This window comes from Mobula hypostoma, chromosome 28, assembly GCF_963921235.1.
Source record: "Mobula hypostoma chromosome 28, sMobHyp1.1, whole genome shotgun sequence".
NCBI lineage: Eukaryota > Metazoa > Chordata > Chondrichthyes > Myliobatiformes > Myliobatidae > Mobula > Mobula hypostoma.
In genome coordinates, this window is record NC_086124.1 from 25,541,544 (window position 1) to 25,557,362 (window position 15,819).

At 53.7% G+C, this 15,819-nt stretch overlaps 1 protein-coding gene across 4 annotated transcripts in view; it reads left to right on the plus strand.

Annotated features, from left to right (window-relative positions):
- Positions 1–15,819, plus strand: part of LOC134338996 (IQ motif and SEC7 domain-containing protein 2-like) — a 176,311-nt gene that overhangs the window by 137,299 nt on the left and 23,193 nt on the right. For all 4 annotated transcript variants that reach the window (XM_063035219.1, XM_063035222.1, XM_063035221.1 and 1 more), the window contains 5 exons: positions 2,765–4,014; positions 4,990–5,151; positions 7,668–7,790; positions 8,930–9,096; positions 14,271–14,410. In XM_063035219.1, the coding sequence (XP_062891289.1) occupies positions 2,765–4,014; positions 4,990–5,151; positions 7,668–7,790; positions 8,930–9,096; positions 14,271–14,410 (1,842 nt within the window). The remainder of the gene's footprint in view (positions 1–2,764; positions 4,015–4,989; positions 5,152–7,667; positions 7,791–8,929; positions 9,097–14,270; positions 14,411–15,819) is intronic.

A 15,819-nucleotide genomic window follows, 5' to 3' on the forward strand; every position in this document is an offset into this window, starting at 1 on the left:
CGCTCAGTTCGTTTGTTTTGTGCCGTGTCATATAATGTGGGTATTGTCCTTGGCAAAGTTTTCTACAGAAGTGGTTTGCCATCGCCTTCTTCTGGGCAGTGTCTTTACAGGACGGGTGACCCCAGTCATTATCAATACTCTTCAGAGATCATCTGCCTGGTGTCAGTAGTCACATAACTTGTGATCTGCACCGGCTGCTCATATGACCATCCACCACCTCCTCCCACAGCTTCAGGTGACCCTGATCAGGGGGCTAAGCAGGTGCTACACCTTGCCCCGGGGGACCTGCAGGCTAGTGGAGCACCTTACACCTCCTTTGGTAGAGACGCATCTCCACCCCACTACCAAGGGCAACAACTATGGAAGGAAATGAACAATTACCAAGACCCTTCATCAGGCCATAGTCTACTTTGTTATGATCTGCATACACTGCACTTTCTCCATAACTGTTACACTTTATTCTACATTGTTATTGTTTTACCTCAATGCACTGTGTAATGATCTGATGACAGTGGTGTCGTCAGCAAACTTAAGTATGGCATTGGAACTGTGCTTAGCCACACAGTCATAAGTGTAAAGCGAGTAGAGCAGGGGGCTAAGCACTCAGCCCTGTGGTGACTTGTGCTGATGGAGATTGTGGAGATGTTGCTGCCCATCTGAACTGAAAATTGAGGATCCAGTTGCCAAGGTCTTGTAGCTTATTGGTCAGCTTTGAGTGGATAATAGTATTGAACGCCGAGCTGTAGTCAAAGAGCATCCTGATGTACAAGTTTGTTGTCCAGATGTTCCAGGGTTGAGTGAATTCCAATAAGGTGGCATCTTCTGTTGACCCGTTGTGACATTAGGCAAACTGGAGCAGATCCAGGTCACTCCTCAGGCAGGAGTTGTCAGGCTTCGTCACCAACCTCTCAAAACGCTTCATCACAGAGGATGTAAGTGTTGCAGGGTGATAGTCATTGAGACAGATCTCCACCTTCTCCTTAGGCTGCTGAAGAGAGGGACTAAAGACTCACTTAATTTTCAAATATTTTTATTAATATATAATCTTATACAGCTATAAAATATAGAAATTCAACAAATTAGTACATATATAATTAATAAAGCTGAAAAAAAACATATATGCTAATGAAAAAAAAATTTATAAAAAAACAGAAGGAAAAAAGAGAACCCCAGCTAACTAAAAAAAAAACCCACGAACTATAAAACAAAAATTAGGAACCAACTCCCGGAGCGATACATCTTACAATCATTTTTATATATATATATATATAAAGAAAACAACAACTGCCAAATCACATTCATATAACATAAAATTGGAAGGAAACCATGTAAATTGATTCAAATTAAATGATAATATCTAGCAAAAGAGCCCCACTTTCTCTCAAAATCAAATCAGGGATCAAAAGTTCTACTTCTAAGGGGACCAGGTTAGGCCAACGGGGCCCGTTTCTATGTTGTGTCTCCATGTCTTTGGCCTCCCTGAGAGGTTGAGCCAGTCGGGTTTATTATCACTGACATGTTGTAAAATGTGTTGTTTTGCGGCAGCAGTATATCGCTTTACATATTAAATAACTATAAATTATGATTAGATTAGATTCAACTTTATTGTCATTGTGCCGAGTACAGATACAAAGCCCATGAAATGCAGTTAGCATCTGACCAGAAATGCAAAGAATAGTGTTATTTACACAATAACTGCGAAATTATGATAAGAAAGAGATTAAAAATTAGATTAAATAAGTATGCAAAAAGAGAGCAGATATACTGAGGTAGTGTTCATGGGCTTATTGTCTGTTCAAAAGTCTGACGGCAGAGGGGACGAAGATGTTCCTGAATCGTTGAATGTGTGTTTTGAGGCTTCTGTACCTCCTCCCTGATGAGAACAGAGCATATCCTGAGTGGTGGGGGGTCCTTAATGACGGATGTCACCTTTCTGAGGCATCGCCTTTTGAAGACGTGCTCGATCCCGTGCAGTGGCCCTTCCATAGCAGTCAGCACGCTCTCCACCACACATCGGCAGAGATTTGCTGAGAGTCTTCGCAGATATACCAAATCTCCTCAAAATCCTGATTAATGCAGACACTCTATTGTGGACTGAGAGAGGGAGGGGGGAATCATGGTTGGGTAAATGAGAAGGGAGAGGGGAGGGAGCAGGAAGCACCAGAAGGACATTCTGTGATGATCAATAAACCAATTGTTTGGAATCTAATGACCCTGTCTTGAGTCTCAGGGCTGGGTGTGTTTGCATCCACGACACTCCGCCACCCCGGCATTCCTTCTCTGCCATCTGTCCCACACCCATCCCGCGGTGCTCCATCTCACCGTTCCCAACATCCCTTGCTCCCGCCAGATTCACAAACATGCTCTCCACGGTGACACCCCTCGACCCAGTCTTGTTGCTAACTACGACCCTCTCTCCCTCTTCCTCCACCCTCTCCCTCCCTCCCATATACCCCTCCCCTCCCCTCCTCCCCTCCCCTCCTCCCCTCCCCTCCTCCCCTCCCCTCCTCCCCTCCCCTCCTCCCCTCCCCTCCCCTCCCCTCCTCCCCTTCCCTCCTCCCCCTCCCCCTCCCCCTTCCCCCCTCCCCTTCCCCTCTCCCCCTTCCCTCTCCCCCGCTCCCTCTCCCCTTTCCCCTCTCCCCCTTCCCCTCTCCCCCATGTTCCCCCTCCCCCTTCCCTCTCCCCCTTTCCCCCTCCCCCCTTCCCTCTCCCCCTTTCCCCCTCCCCCCTTCCCTCTCCCCCGCTCCCTCTCCCCCCCCCCCAGGTGGAGATGCTGGAGAGGAAGTATGGCGGCTACTTCCTGAGCCGCCGGGCAGCCCGCACCATCCAGACAGCCTTCCGGCAGTACCGCATGAACAAGAACTTCGAGCGCCTCCGCAGCTCGCTGAGCGAGAGCCGCATGTCGCGCCGCATCGTGCTGTCGAACATGCGGATGCAGTACTCGTTCGAGGAGTACGAGCAGGGCCACGGCGGCTGCTTCGAGGGCCGGGGGATGATGGCGACGATGGCGATGGGGCCGGGGCCCGGGCCTGGGCCGGCCATGTCGGCGGTGAGCCGGGGGCTCGGCTCCCGCAGCCACTCCGAGCGCAGCGACCAGTTCCAGGAGGGCGGCTCCACCACGGCCTCCAGCGACCTCACCAACGAGATCACCGAGCTGGAGGAGGTCTTCTCCAAGCAAGTCCGCTCGCTCGCCGACTCCATTGACGACGCGCTGGGCCGGGAGCGCCGGGGGGAGGAGGAGGTGGATGAGGAAGAGGAGGAGGAGGAGGAGGAGGACGAGGAGGAGGAGGAGGATGAGGAGAGCCGGACCGAGGCCAGGCGGGTGAAGGCTGAGGACTCCACCACCAGCTACAGTGACGTTACCCTGTACCTGGAGGAAGGGGAGGGCGCCCGCTCGGCCCCCGCCTCCCCGGCCCCCTCGGAGCCCTGGGCAGCGTCCCCCCGGGAGTCGGAGGCCCCCGAGCCGGGCGGCCGGCGGCCAGCCGCCTGCGCCGAATGCCGCGACTACCGCAAGCGGGCCGCCCACTTGCCCCTGCTCACCATCGAGCCGCCCAGCGACAGCTCGGTGGACATGAGCGACCGCTCGGAGCGCGGCTCGCTGGGCCGGCAGCTGGCCTACGAGGCCGAGGCGCAGCCCCCGCTGCCGCCCCTGCCCCTGCCCCTGCCCGTGCCCATCCACCACCCTCCTCCCCCGCCGCCTCCCCCTCCTCCCCCGCCGCCGCCTCCCCCGCCGCCCGCCCCCCGCCGCCTCGACCCTCCCGGCGAGGCCAGCCGCGACGGCAAGGCCGAGGCCGAGCTCTCGGACGGCGAGAACGACAGCCTGGACAGCACGCTGAACTCCAACGAGACCATCAACTGCAGCACGGGCTCGTCGTCGCGGGACAGCCTGCCCGAGGCGCCCACCTGCCCCCAGACCTACCTGCGCGAGACCCGACACAGCTGGGACTCGCCAACCCTCAACAACGACGTCTTCCAGCGCCGCCAGTACCGAATCGGCCTCAACCTCTTCAACAAGTACGTGAGCACGGGGTCCGGGGCGCCTCTGCGGTCTGCACGTCTGCATGTGTGGTCGGGGGTGTGTACAGTCCACCTGGGTGGGGCACCACTGGTCTGCAGGTCCATTCATCCATTCCTTCTCTCTCTCTATCCCTTTACCTCTATCTCTCTATCGAAGCTACTTCTCTACCTCTGTGTTTCTCTCTAAAATCCCCCGCTCACTGTCTCTGTCTCTCTCTGTCTGTGTCTGTCTCTCTGTCTCTGTCTCTCTCTCTCTCTCTCTCTCTTTCTCTCTCTCTCTCTGTTTCCCTCTCTACCTCTACCTCTTGAACCTCTGCTCTCTCTCTGCATCTTCTACATCTCTCACTTGCTCTTTGCTTTCATTCACACACACTGTCCATCTCTAACTCCGTCTCTCCCTCCCCCTCCCCGTCACACTCTCTCTCTCTCCCTCTCCCTGTCTCTCCCTCTCCCCCGTCTATCCCTCCCCCCAGTCTCTCTCTCTCCCTGTCTCTACCTCCCTCCCCTTCTCTCCCTCCCTCCCAGTCTCTCTCTCTCTCTCTCCCTGTCTCTCGCTTCCTCCCCCAGTCTCTCTCTCTTCCTCCCCCAGTCTCTCTCTCTCTCTCCCTCTCCCCGTCTCTCTCTCTTTCCGCCGTGTCTCTCTCTCTCTCTCTCTGCCTCTCTGTCTCTGTCTCCATCTCCATCTCTATCTCTATTCCCTCCTCCCTCCACAAGCCTGAGAGAGCAGACAGTACTTCTTGTGTCCCTATCGAGCTCTGGGGGTGATGCACGGTGCTTCAGCGCTTGGGGATAGCCGGCCCCATCTATTGGAAGTCGTGAGTCTGCGCGGTGAGATTCCATACTCTGCTGAAGGGACCCAGGCATTGGTGGTCAGCAGGAGACAGGGAGGCACAATGGGGGCTTAGAATTTGGATGTGCGTTACGCCCTCCACTGTGTCCTAACCCCACTTCCCTCTCACTTGTCTGGGGCAGGAAACCCGAGAAGGGGATTCAGTACTTGATTGAGAGGGGCTTTGTGGCGGATACGCCGGTGGGAGTCGCCCGCTTTATCCTCGAGCGCAAGGGGCTGAGTCGACAGATGATCGGCGAGTTTCTGGGCAACCGGCAAAAACAATTCAACCGCGACGTGCTGGAGTGAGTCCGCCACCTCCGCAAACCCTCCCCGCCTCGCCCGCGCCGAGCCCCTCCCCACTCCTCCGCCTCTCCTCCAAAACAAAAGATTGAGATTTCAACTCAGTGGCCTCTTTATTGGGTATGTCCCAGTGCTCGTGGTCTTCTGCCGCTGTTGCCCATCCCCTTCAAGGTTTGACGTGTTATGCGTTCAGAGATGCTCCTCTGCACACCACTGTTATTTGAGCTACTGTCGCCTTCCTGTCAGCTTGAACCAGTCTGGCCATTCTCCTCTGACCTCTCATTAACAAGCATTTTCACCCACAAAACTGCCCCTCACTGGATGTTTTTTGTTGGGTTTTTTTTGCACCATTCTCTGTAACCTGCAGAGACTGTTGTGAGTGAAAATCCCAGGGGATCAGCAGCTTCTGAGATACTCAAACCACCCCATCTGGCACCAGCAATCATTTCACGGTCAAAGTCACATTTCTTCCCCATTCTGATGTTTGGTCTGAACAACAACTGAACCTGTTGACCTTGCCTGCATCTTTTATGCATTGACTTGCTGCCACATGATTGGCTGATTAGATATTTATATAAACGTACAGGGGTACCGAACAAAGTGGCCGCTGAGTGTACTAATCAAACGTATGTTGAAACATGCACCGAAATGTGCCATTTGCGTTAGCAACGAATATAACCTCAGGATGTCCTGGGGACAGTCCCACAAGTGTCGCCACATAGCCTGCCCACAATGTTCAGCAGAACACAACAAGCAATAAATGACAACGGCAAAGCAAGTGCATTTCCTCCCTCCCACCTGCCCACACATACAGTCCTCCAAACCCAGGTCAGGCCTTCGGGCCTCCAGCTTCCAGCTTAGGCCTTCGGGCCTCCAGGCTTCGGCCTCTGGATATCTAATAGACATTCGGGCTTCAATCTTTACTATCGAACCCCGGACTACCCTATGACGAGACCCTGAACTCTGGACTTGCCAATCCACCAGACCTCCTGCATCCTACATCCGATCTTGGGACCCGCTGGCCTGGGAGAGCCTAGCACCTGTGGATGTCCTTCATCACCCAACCATGTCGCTGGCCTTCGAGCGTGGATTGGAGGTGTGGCCTCTGGATGCCCTCCATTGCCCATCCACGTCACTGGACTTCGAACACGGAGCGCATAGTGGAGGCCTGATTCCTGACTCTGCTACATCCCCGTCCCTAAACCCTAAACTGACCTCTAACTCCCCCAAATCCCTGTCTGTAAACCCTAACATGACACCAACTTCCCTCTCTGTCCCCAAATCAGCCCTACAAACTTAAAGAAATGCAACTAAAACAGATTTATCAATTAACCAATCCACACCTGTGAACACGGAGCGGAAGCCTGGCCCCTAACCCCTCCACACCCCTGTCCCTAAACCCCAGCCTGACCCTTAACTCCGCTTTCCCTCACTAAAACCATCCCTATAAACTTAAAAGAAACACCCCTCTGAGCCACAATCTCGTCGGAGACCACAGTTCAACGTCGTCTCGACTGGTGAGTAGCCTTAACTGGAAACACTCATCAGGTTGGGCAGGGTTTGTGGGGGAGAGGGACGGAGTCAATATTACAAAACCGTTCTCTGACCTTTGCACTTCCCTACTCTCGCCGCTCCCTCACCTCTCAAAACCCTTCTCAATCCTTACCCTCCCCACCCAGTTTTCCTTCAAGATGGCATTTGCACTTCCTGAGTGAGAGAGAGCGAGAGGTGACCGACTGCCCAGTGACCCCTGGGTTAGAGAGAGAGAGATGGCCGACTGCCCAGTGACCCCTGGGTTATAGAGAGAGAGAGAGAGGGATGGACAGAGAGAGGGAGAGCGAATTGGACAAGGAGAGAGCGGCAGAGAGAAATGGAGAGGGGGAGGTGCAGGAATCAGTCAGGGTTCCTGCTCCCCATCAATGCCCAGAGGCCACTGGGTTAGAGTGAAGGGGGTAGAGAGAGATGGAGAGGGTGGAGAGATAGAGAAGGGGAGAGGGGGAGAAAGAGAGAGGTGGGGGAATCAGGTATGGTTCCTGCTCCCCAACACTGTCCCATGACCCCTGGGTTAGAGAGAGAGGGAATGAAGAGTGATAGAAAGAGAAAGGGACAGAGGGAGAGAGAGATACGGGGGGAAAAGTCAGACAGGTTTCCTACTCCCCGTCACTGCCCAGTGATCATAGCTCGAGATGTCTGTAACCCCAAACCGCAGCCATCTGCAGACACATACACCTCAGGACCACAGACACGTACAGCACACCAAATCCCTACTGATGGTCAATTGTTACAATAATCCGACACTGTCCATTTTACCCTCCCCACCGGACACAGCAGTCACCTCCAGATTTGACTGCTCAGCTACATGGCACCAAGAGTTTTCAGCGGCTGGCTAAACTGGCTGCCCTCCCCCTACCCCCATCTGCTACACAGATATACGTGCATGCACACACACACACACACACACACACACACACACACACGTGCGCGCGATTAATCCCTCGTCTCTCCTTTGCCCCCTCAGCTGTGTGGTGGATGAGATGGACTTTGGCGGGATGGAGCTGGACGAGGCGCTGCGCAAGTTCCAGGCTCACATCCGCGTGCAGGGCGAGGCGCAGAAGGTGGAGCGGCTCATCGAATCCTTCAGGTGGGTGGCCCCCACCCGGTTGGTCTCCGTCCCCACCCACTTCCCACAGGACAGCTCCTCATCCACCACCTGGCAAACATGCCTGCAGTCCCCACCATCACCTCCCCATCTATAACCGCCCCAGACCCTACAGCCCTCCCTGTCCACTGTACTCCTCCCCATCCCTGTAATCCTCTCCGGCCTCTACATCCCTCCCCATCTGGTGCCCCAACACCCCTCTCTTTTTAACCTCCTCCCTCCCCTACACACCTCCCTGTCTCTGTAACCTCCTCCGGCCCCGGAACCCCTCCCTCTCCTTGTAACCTCCACCTTCCCTTACACACCCTGGTTCTGTAACGCCCTCTGTCTACTGTACTCCTCCACATTTCTGTAATCCTCTCCGGACCCTACACCCCTCCTCTCTTCTTAACCTCCCCCGTCCCCCACACTCCTCCTGTCTCTGTAACCTCCTTCCTCCCCAATACCCTTCCCAATCTCTATAACCCCCTCCCTTCCGGGACCTCTCCCTGTCTCTGTAACCTTCTCTGGCCCCTACACCCCTCCCTCTCTCAGTAACGTCCTCCTCCGTCCCCTACACTCCTCCTGTCTCTGTAACCTCCTCCCTCCCCCATACCCTTCCCCATCTCTGTAACCTCCTCCCTTCCGGGACCTCTCCCTCTCTCAGTAACCTCCTCCGTCCCTGACACTCCTCCCAGTCTCTGACCCCCTCCAGCCCCTAATCCTGGTCTCTGTAAATGCCTCTGGCCCCTACACCCATCCCTGTCTCTGTGATTCCTTCCAGCCCCAATGCCCCACCCAGTCTCTGTAACCCCCTCCATTCTGGGACCTCTCCCTGTTTCTGTAACCTCCTCTGGCCCCTACACTCCTCCCTCTCTCAGTAACCTCCTCCTTCCCCTACACTCCTCCTGGTCTCTGACCCTGTCCAGCCCCTAAACCTGGTCTCTGTAAACGCCTCTGGCCCCTACACCCGTCCCTGTCTCTGTGACTCCTTCCAGCCCTGATGCACCACCCAGTCTCTGTAACCCCCTCCGGGCTGCTGCCCCCTGCGTGCCAGTGGACGGGGCAGAGCAGGTGGTCCGGACTGTGCTGTCGTCACTGGGGGTCTAGTCTGACGCCTCACTCCCTGCCGCTCTCCCCAGCCAGCGGTACTGCATCTGCAACCCAGCGCTGGTGCGTCAGTTCCGCAACCCGGACACCATCTTCATCCTGGCCTTCGCTATCATCCTGCTCAACACCGACATGTACAGCCCCAACGTCAAGATGGAGCGCAAGATGAAACTGGACGACTTCATCAAGAACCTGCGAGGTGAGTGCCTGTCTCTGTTGGAGGGGGTGTGGCGTGAGGTGGGTGGGGAGGCGGAGGTAACCCTCAGTCAAGGTCTGAGTAAACTTAGTACAGAATTTATTTGTGTCACCATATTCTACCTCCAGATCTATTTTCTTGCTGGCATTTACAGGAACATAAAGAAATATAATAGAATTTATGAAAAACTATACAGTACTGTGCAAAAGTGTTAGGCACATATATACATATCTTGGGTGCCTAAGACTTTTGCACAGTGCTGTATTTATCAACATGGAGCAGAGAGTGAGTGTAAATCTGGCAGGATCAAAGGATGTTGGGAATGCTGAGGGTGCGGGGAATGCTGTGGGAGGGGTGTGGGGCAGGAGGCAGAGACTGAAATCACAGGGTCATCGGGGGCTGTGGGAATTTGTTTAGGTACCTCCATGTTCTGCCTCAAAGTGAGCATAGAAGGCATTGATCTCATCTGGGCTGGTCCCAGGACAAATCCTTTGAATTTTTTGAATTGAATCGACTTTATTTCTTACATCTTTCACATACATGAGGAGTAAAAATCTTTACGTTCGTCTCCATCTAAATGTGCAACGTGCAATCATGGTAATTTATAATAAATAGAACAGTCAATGTAATGTAGAGTACACTCAAGTCAGTGTGAGTTCATCAGTCTGATGGCCTGGTGGAAGAAGCTGTCCTGGAGCCTGTTGGTCCTGGCTTTTATGCTGCGGTACCGCTTTCCGGATGGTAGCAGCTGGAATAGATTGTGGTTGGGATGACCTGGGTCCCCAGTGATCCTATGGGTCGTTTTTACACACCTGTCCTTGTAAATGTCCTGAATAGTGGGAATTTCACATCTACAGATGCGCTGGGCTGTCTGCACCACTCTCTTGAGATCGAGGGAAGTACAGTTCCCGTACCAGGCAGTGATGCAGCCAGTCCGGATGCTCTCAATTGTGCCCTGTAGAAACCAAGACCAAGGAATTTAAAGTTACTGACCCTCTCCACCTCCAATCCCCCAATGAGGACTGGGTCATGGACCTCCAGTTTCCTCCTCCTATAGTCAATAATCAGCTCTTGGTTTTGCTGACATTGACTGAGAGGTTATCGACCAACCCCTATCTCCCTAGCATCTCCTGGGTCCTGAAGCCTCCCACCACCCCCACCGTGAACTGAGTTTCCCACCTCTCCTGCCCTGATCAGTGTCCGTGAGTGAAGACCGTGGAGCTGCACAGGGCTGTGCCGAGCAGGGCACAAGTTAATCCCCTCGGCCTGCACGTGATCTGTATTCCTCGAATCTGGGCAGCATCCTGGTGAACTTCTGCCGCGCCCTCTCCGAAGCTTCCACGTACTTTCTGCAACGAGGCGACCCGGACTCAGACTTGGGTTTATTACCACTGACGGATGCGGTGAAATCACGGAGAGCGCGGCAGCGTAATGATCGACAGCCACTCGTGATCCGGGTACGATTCCCGCCACCGTCTGTAAGGAGTTTGTACGTTCTCCCCGTGACCGTGTGGGTTTCCTCTCACCGCCCCAAGACGGACGGGTTAGGGTGAGTGAGTCGTGGGCTTGCTATATTGGCGACGGTATCATGACGACACTTCCAAGCTGCCTCCCAATACAACCCCGGACACAAACGACGCATTTCACAGTACGTGTGACAAATAAAGCTAATCTTTAAATCTTATCATTTTGTTTTGTGGTAGTGCAGTACGTTTAAAAAATTGCAACTGAGGGTGGTGAGGTAGTGTTGATGAGTTCAATGTTCAATCAGAAAGTGATGGCAGAGGGGAAGAAGCTGTTCCTGAATCGTTAAGTGTGTGTCATCAGGCTCCTGTACCTCCTCCCTGATGGTAGCAATGAGAACGGGGCAGGTCCTGGCTGGTGAGGGTCCTTAATGATAGACGCCGCCTGTTGAAAGAAGTCCTCAATGGACACACCGCTCCAAATGTGGCCAAACTGAAGTTTTATTGAGCTGCAACATTACTTCCTGACACTCATACCCCACTCCCCAACTGAGCATCACACTTGGAGTATTGTGTTCTGTCTGGCTGTCCTCATTATAGGGAAGCTTTAGAGAGGGTGCAGAGGGGATTTACCAGGATGCTGCCTGGGTTAGAGAGCACGTCTTATGAGGAGAGGTTAGTTGAGCTAGGTTTTTCCCTTTGGAGGGAAGGAGGACGAGAGGTGACTTGATAGAGGTGTACAGGGTGATAAGAGCAGATAGTCAGGATGAAAATGGCTAGTACGGGGGGGGGGAGCATAATTTTAAGCTGTCTTCTATACTTCATAAACTTTTTATTCCCCTCTCTGGCCTCTTCCCTCTTTTCCTCATCTGCCCATCGCCTCTCTCTGGTTCCCCTCCTCCTTCCCTTCCCAACCCCCCATGGTCCACCCCACCTCCTATCAGATTCCTTCCTCTCCAGCCCCTTACCTTTCCTACCCTCCTGGCGTCACCGATCACCTTCCAGCGATCCTCCTTCCACGCTTTTACTCTGGCGTCTTTCCCCCTTCCTTTCCACTCCTGGAGGAGGGTCTCGGCCCGAAACATCGACTGTTTATTCACTTCCATCGACGCTGCCTGACCTGCTGTGTCCCTCTAGCATTTTGCTTGTGCTTTGAAGGTGATTGCAGGAAAGTATAGGGAGGGATGTCAGAGGTAACACACAGAGTGATGGGTGTGTGGAACTTCCTGTCAGGGGTGACGGTGGAGGCAGATACAGCAGGGACATTTAAGAGAGTCCGAGGTGGGCACCTGGATGAGAGAAAACTGGAGAGTTATGTGGGAGAGAAGCATGAGAAGAGGTTAAAAGTTTGGCAAAACGTAGTCGCCGGAGGACCTGAGCTGTGCTGGAGTGTTCTATGTTCTAATATTCCGTGAAGGGAAGCATGCTGTACACTTCTCCTTTACCCCACTCCTACATGCATTGTAACGTTCAGCCATTTCTGGACTTGGGCTCCACATCACTGCTGCTCGCGGTCCTGGTGGTGGCCGTGTACACTCCCCCAGCACTTGCCCTCCTAGTGCAACACCTGACACCTAGGTTTAACTCCATCTACCATCCTGCAGAGTGGGGAAAGCCCCGCGCCATCTCTGCTAACTGAGGGGGTGAAGAGAGCTGGACCGCGCACGTCGACACTCAGGTCCTACTGCAGATGCACAGTTGGCATCCTAACAAGCTGCACCCTGCTCGTGGGCTGTTTGTCCCACTCTCACCAGGGAGGAGGCCACGGTAACAGGACCAACAGACTCAGACAGTTACTTTTCCCAAGCAGTCAGGCCGATCAAAACCGCCAGCCACTAACCCACCCCTCCACGCCCCCAACCACCACTCCTTTATCACCTTAGGTACAGACACTCCTCTGCCTAATGTCACTTTATCAATCTCGTACACCACTGTGCAAAACGTCTTGTACATCTATCATTAGGGTGCACAAGACTTTTGCACAGTACAGTATTTATCACTGTGGAGCAGAGAGCAAGTCTGGTGGGAGCAAAGGATGTTGGGAATGGCGAGGGTGGCGCACCGCGGGAGGGGTGAGGGACAGGTGGCAGAGAAGGAGGACGGGGTAACGGGGAGGTGGTGTAGGGTGCAGACACACCCAGCCCTGAGCCACCAGGCAAGGTCATCTGATTCCAAACAGTTGGTTTACTGCTCATTACAGAATGTCTCTCTGGTGCTTCCCACTCCCTCACCCCTCTCCCAACCATGATTCCCCTCTCCCTGGCCCCCTTCCCACTCTCAGACCACAACAGAGACCCGTATCAGAATCAGCTTTATCATCACTCACATACGTCGTGAAATGTGTTTTATATTTTGCGGCAGCAGTAGAGTGCAATACGTAAAATTACTACAGTACTGTGCAAACGTCTTAAGCACCCTAGCTGTGTGTGTGCGTATACAGAAGACTTTTGTACAGTACTTCATACAAGCTATCTTGCTTATTTATATTTATTGTTTTTTTTATTGTGACCTTTACCTTGTATGTTTTTTTCTGTGTTGCATCATATCCAGAGTAACAATTAATTTGTTCTCCTTTACACTGGGGTACTGGAAATGACATTAAACTATCTTGAATCTTGAATTTCTCCGTCTCGGCCTGCTTGCACAGATTTTGCAAATTCCTGTGCCTTCCACAGCAGTTAATTTTGTGACAAGTCTCTTTAATTATAGAAAAAAGGGGGAGGCGTTGTACTTCAGTAGGACCCACCAGGATAGGACGTACACCGAGTGGTAGGCACTGAGGAGTGGCGGGGAGTCTGGGAATACAGATCCATCATTCCTTGAAAGTTGGGGCACAAAGAGAGCTTTCGGCAGATTGGCCTTCATCTATCAGAGTATCGAATATGGGGGATGGGATGTTATGTTGAGTTTGTATAAGGCATCAGTGAGGCAGAATTTGGAGCATTGTGTGCAGTTTTGGTCACCTACACCCAAGAAAGAAATCAGTAAGATTGGAAGAGTGCAGAGAAAATCTACAAGAATGTGCAAGGGCATGAGGGTCTGAGTTGCAGGGAAAGGTTGAATAGTTTAGGATTTTATTCCCTGGAGCATAGGAGAATGAGGAGAGATTTGACAGAGGTATAGAAAGTTATGAGGGGTATAGATGGGGTAAATGCAAGCAGGCTGGGATTGGGCGAGACTGGAACGAGACGTTGTGGGTTACACTCATTCACTGATCCGGATACAGTGAAATGTTTAAGGGGACCTTCAACACTCATGGAATGAGCCGCCAGTGGTGGATGTGAGTTCGATTGCAACGTTTCGGAGAAGCTTGGATGTACATGGATGGGAGGAGTGTGGGCCAGGCGCAGGTCGCTGGGACAAAACTGTTTAGTACAGGCTAGATGGGCTGAAGGGCCTATTTCTGTGTTGTGGTGCGCTGTCACTGTATTATCAATTCTAGACACCAGTCTGTCGGGCCAGATCGATAAGGTGAGCAAAGGTTCAATGTTTTGGACTGAGAACTTTCACATGAACTCATGAAGGTCTCGGCCTGAAACGTCGACTGTTTATTCCCCTCTGTGGATGCTGCCTGACCTGCTGAGCTCCTCCAGTGTTTTGTATGTGTCACATTCAGACTGGCTTAGAGAAGCCCGCGAGGGGGAAGGAGGCAGGGACACCACGCACAGTTTGTGGGAATTCCGAGTCACCGTGCCCTCATTATTTGCTCTGCAGGGGTGGACAATGGGGAGGACATTCCCCGGGATATGCTAGTGGGAATCTACCACCGGATCCAGAAACGGGAGCTCCGGACAAACGATGACCACGTCTCCCAGGTCCAAGCCGTGGAGCGCCTGATTGTCGGGAAGAAACCGGTAAGGGCGGAGTGTATTGATGTCACGGATTACACATGTGATGGCTCCCTCCACACCGTTCCGTCCGATCACACACTGACTCCACACCGTCCCGTCACACACTCCCTCCACACCGTCCCGTCCTGTCACACACTCCCTCCACACCGTCCCGTCCCGTCACACACTCCCTCCACACCGTCCCGTCACACACTCCCTCCACACCGTTCCGTCACATCACACACTGACTCCACACCGTCCCATCACACACTCCCTCCACACTGTCCCGTCCCGTCACACACTCCCTCCATACCGTTCCGTCACATCACACACTGACTCCACACCATCCCGTCACACACTCCCTCCACACCATTCTGTCATATCACACACTGACTCCACACCGTCCCGTCACACACTACCTCCACACCGTCCCATCACACACTCCCTCCGCACCGTCCCGTCACACACTCCCTCCACACCGTCCCGTCACACACTCCCTCCGCACCGTCCCGTCACACACTCCCGCCACACCGTCCCGTCACATCATACACTGACTCCACACCGTCCCGTCACACACTGCTTCCACACCGTCCTATCACACACTCCCTCCACACCGTCCCATCACACACTCCCTCCACACCGTCCCATCACACACTCCCTCCACACCGTCCCATCACACACTCCCTCCACACCGTTCCGTCACATCACACACTGACTCCACGCCGTTCCGTCACATCACACACTGACTCCACGCCGTCCCGTCACACACACCCTCCACGCCGTCCCGTCACACACTCCCTCCACGCCGTCCCGTCACACACTCCCTCCACGCCGTCCCATCACACACTCCCTCCACACCGTCCCGTCACACACTCCCTCCACACCGTTCCGTCACATCACACACTGACTCCACACCGTCATGTCACACACTCCCTCCACAACGTCCCGTCACACACTCCTTCCACACTGTCCCGTCACAAACTCCCTCCACACCGTCCCCTCCCATCACAACCTCACGGGATCAGACACGAAGTGAAGCTCCCTGTACATTGTCCCATCACACACTCCTGGGGTCAGACAGAGTGAAACTCTATCTACAGCATCCCCTTGCACATTCCCGGGATCAGACACAGAGTGAAGCTCCCTCCACACCGTCCCATCACACACTGCCTCCATACCGTCCCGTTCCATCACAGACTCCCGGGGTCAGACACAAGGTAAAACTCCCTCCACAGCGTCCCATCACACACTCCTGGGGTTAGACACAGAATGAAGCTCCCTCCACACTGTCCCATCACACACTCCCGGGGTCAGACATAGAGTGAAGCTCCCTCCACACCGTCCCATCACACACTCCCAGAGTCAGACACAGAGTGAAGCTCCCTCCACACCATCCCATCACACACTCCCGGGGTCAGACACAGAGTGAAACT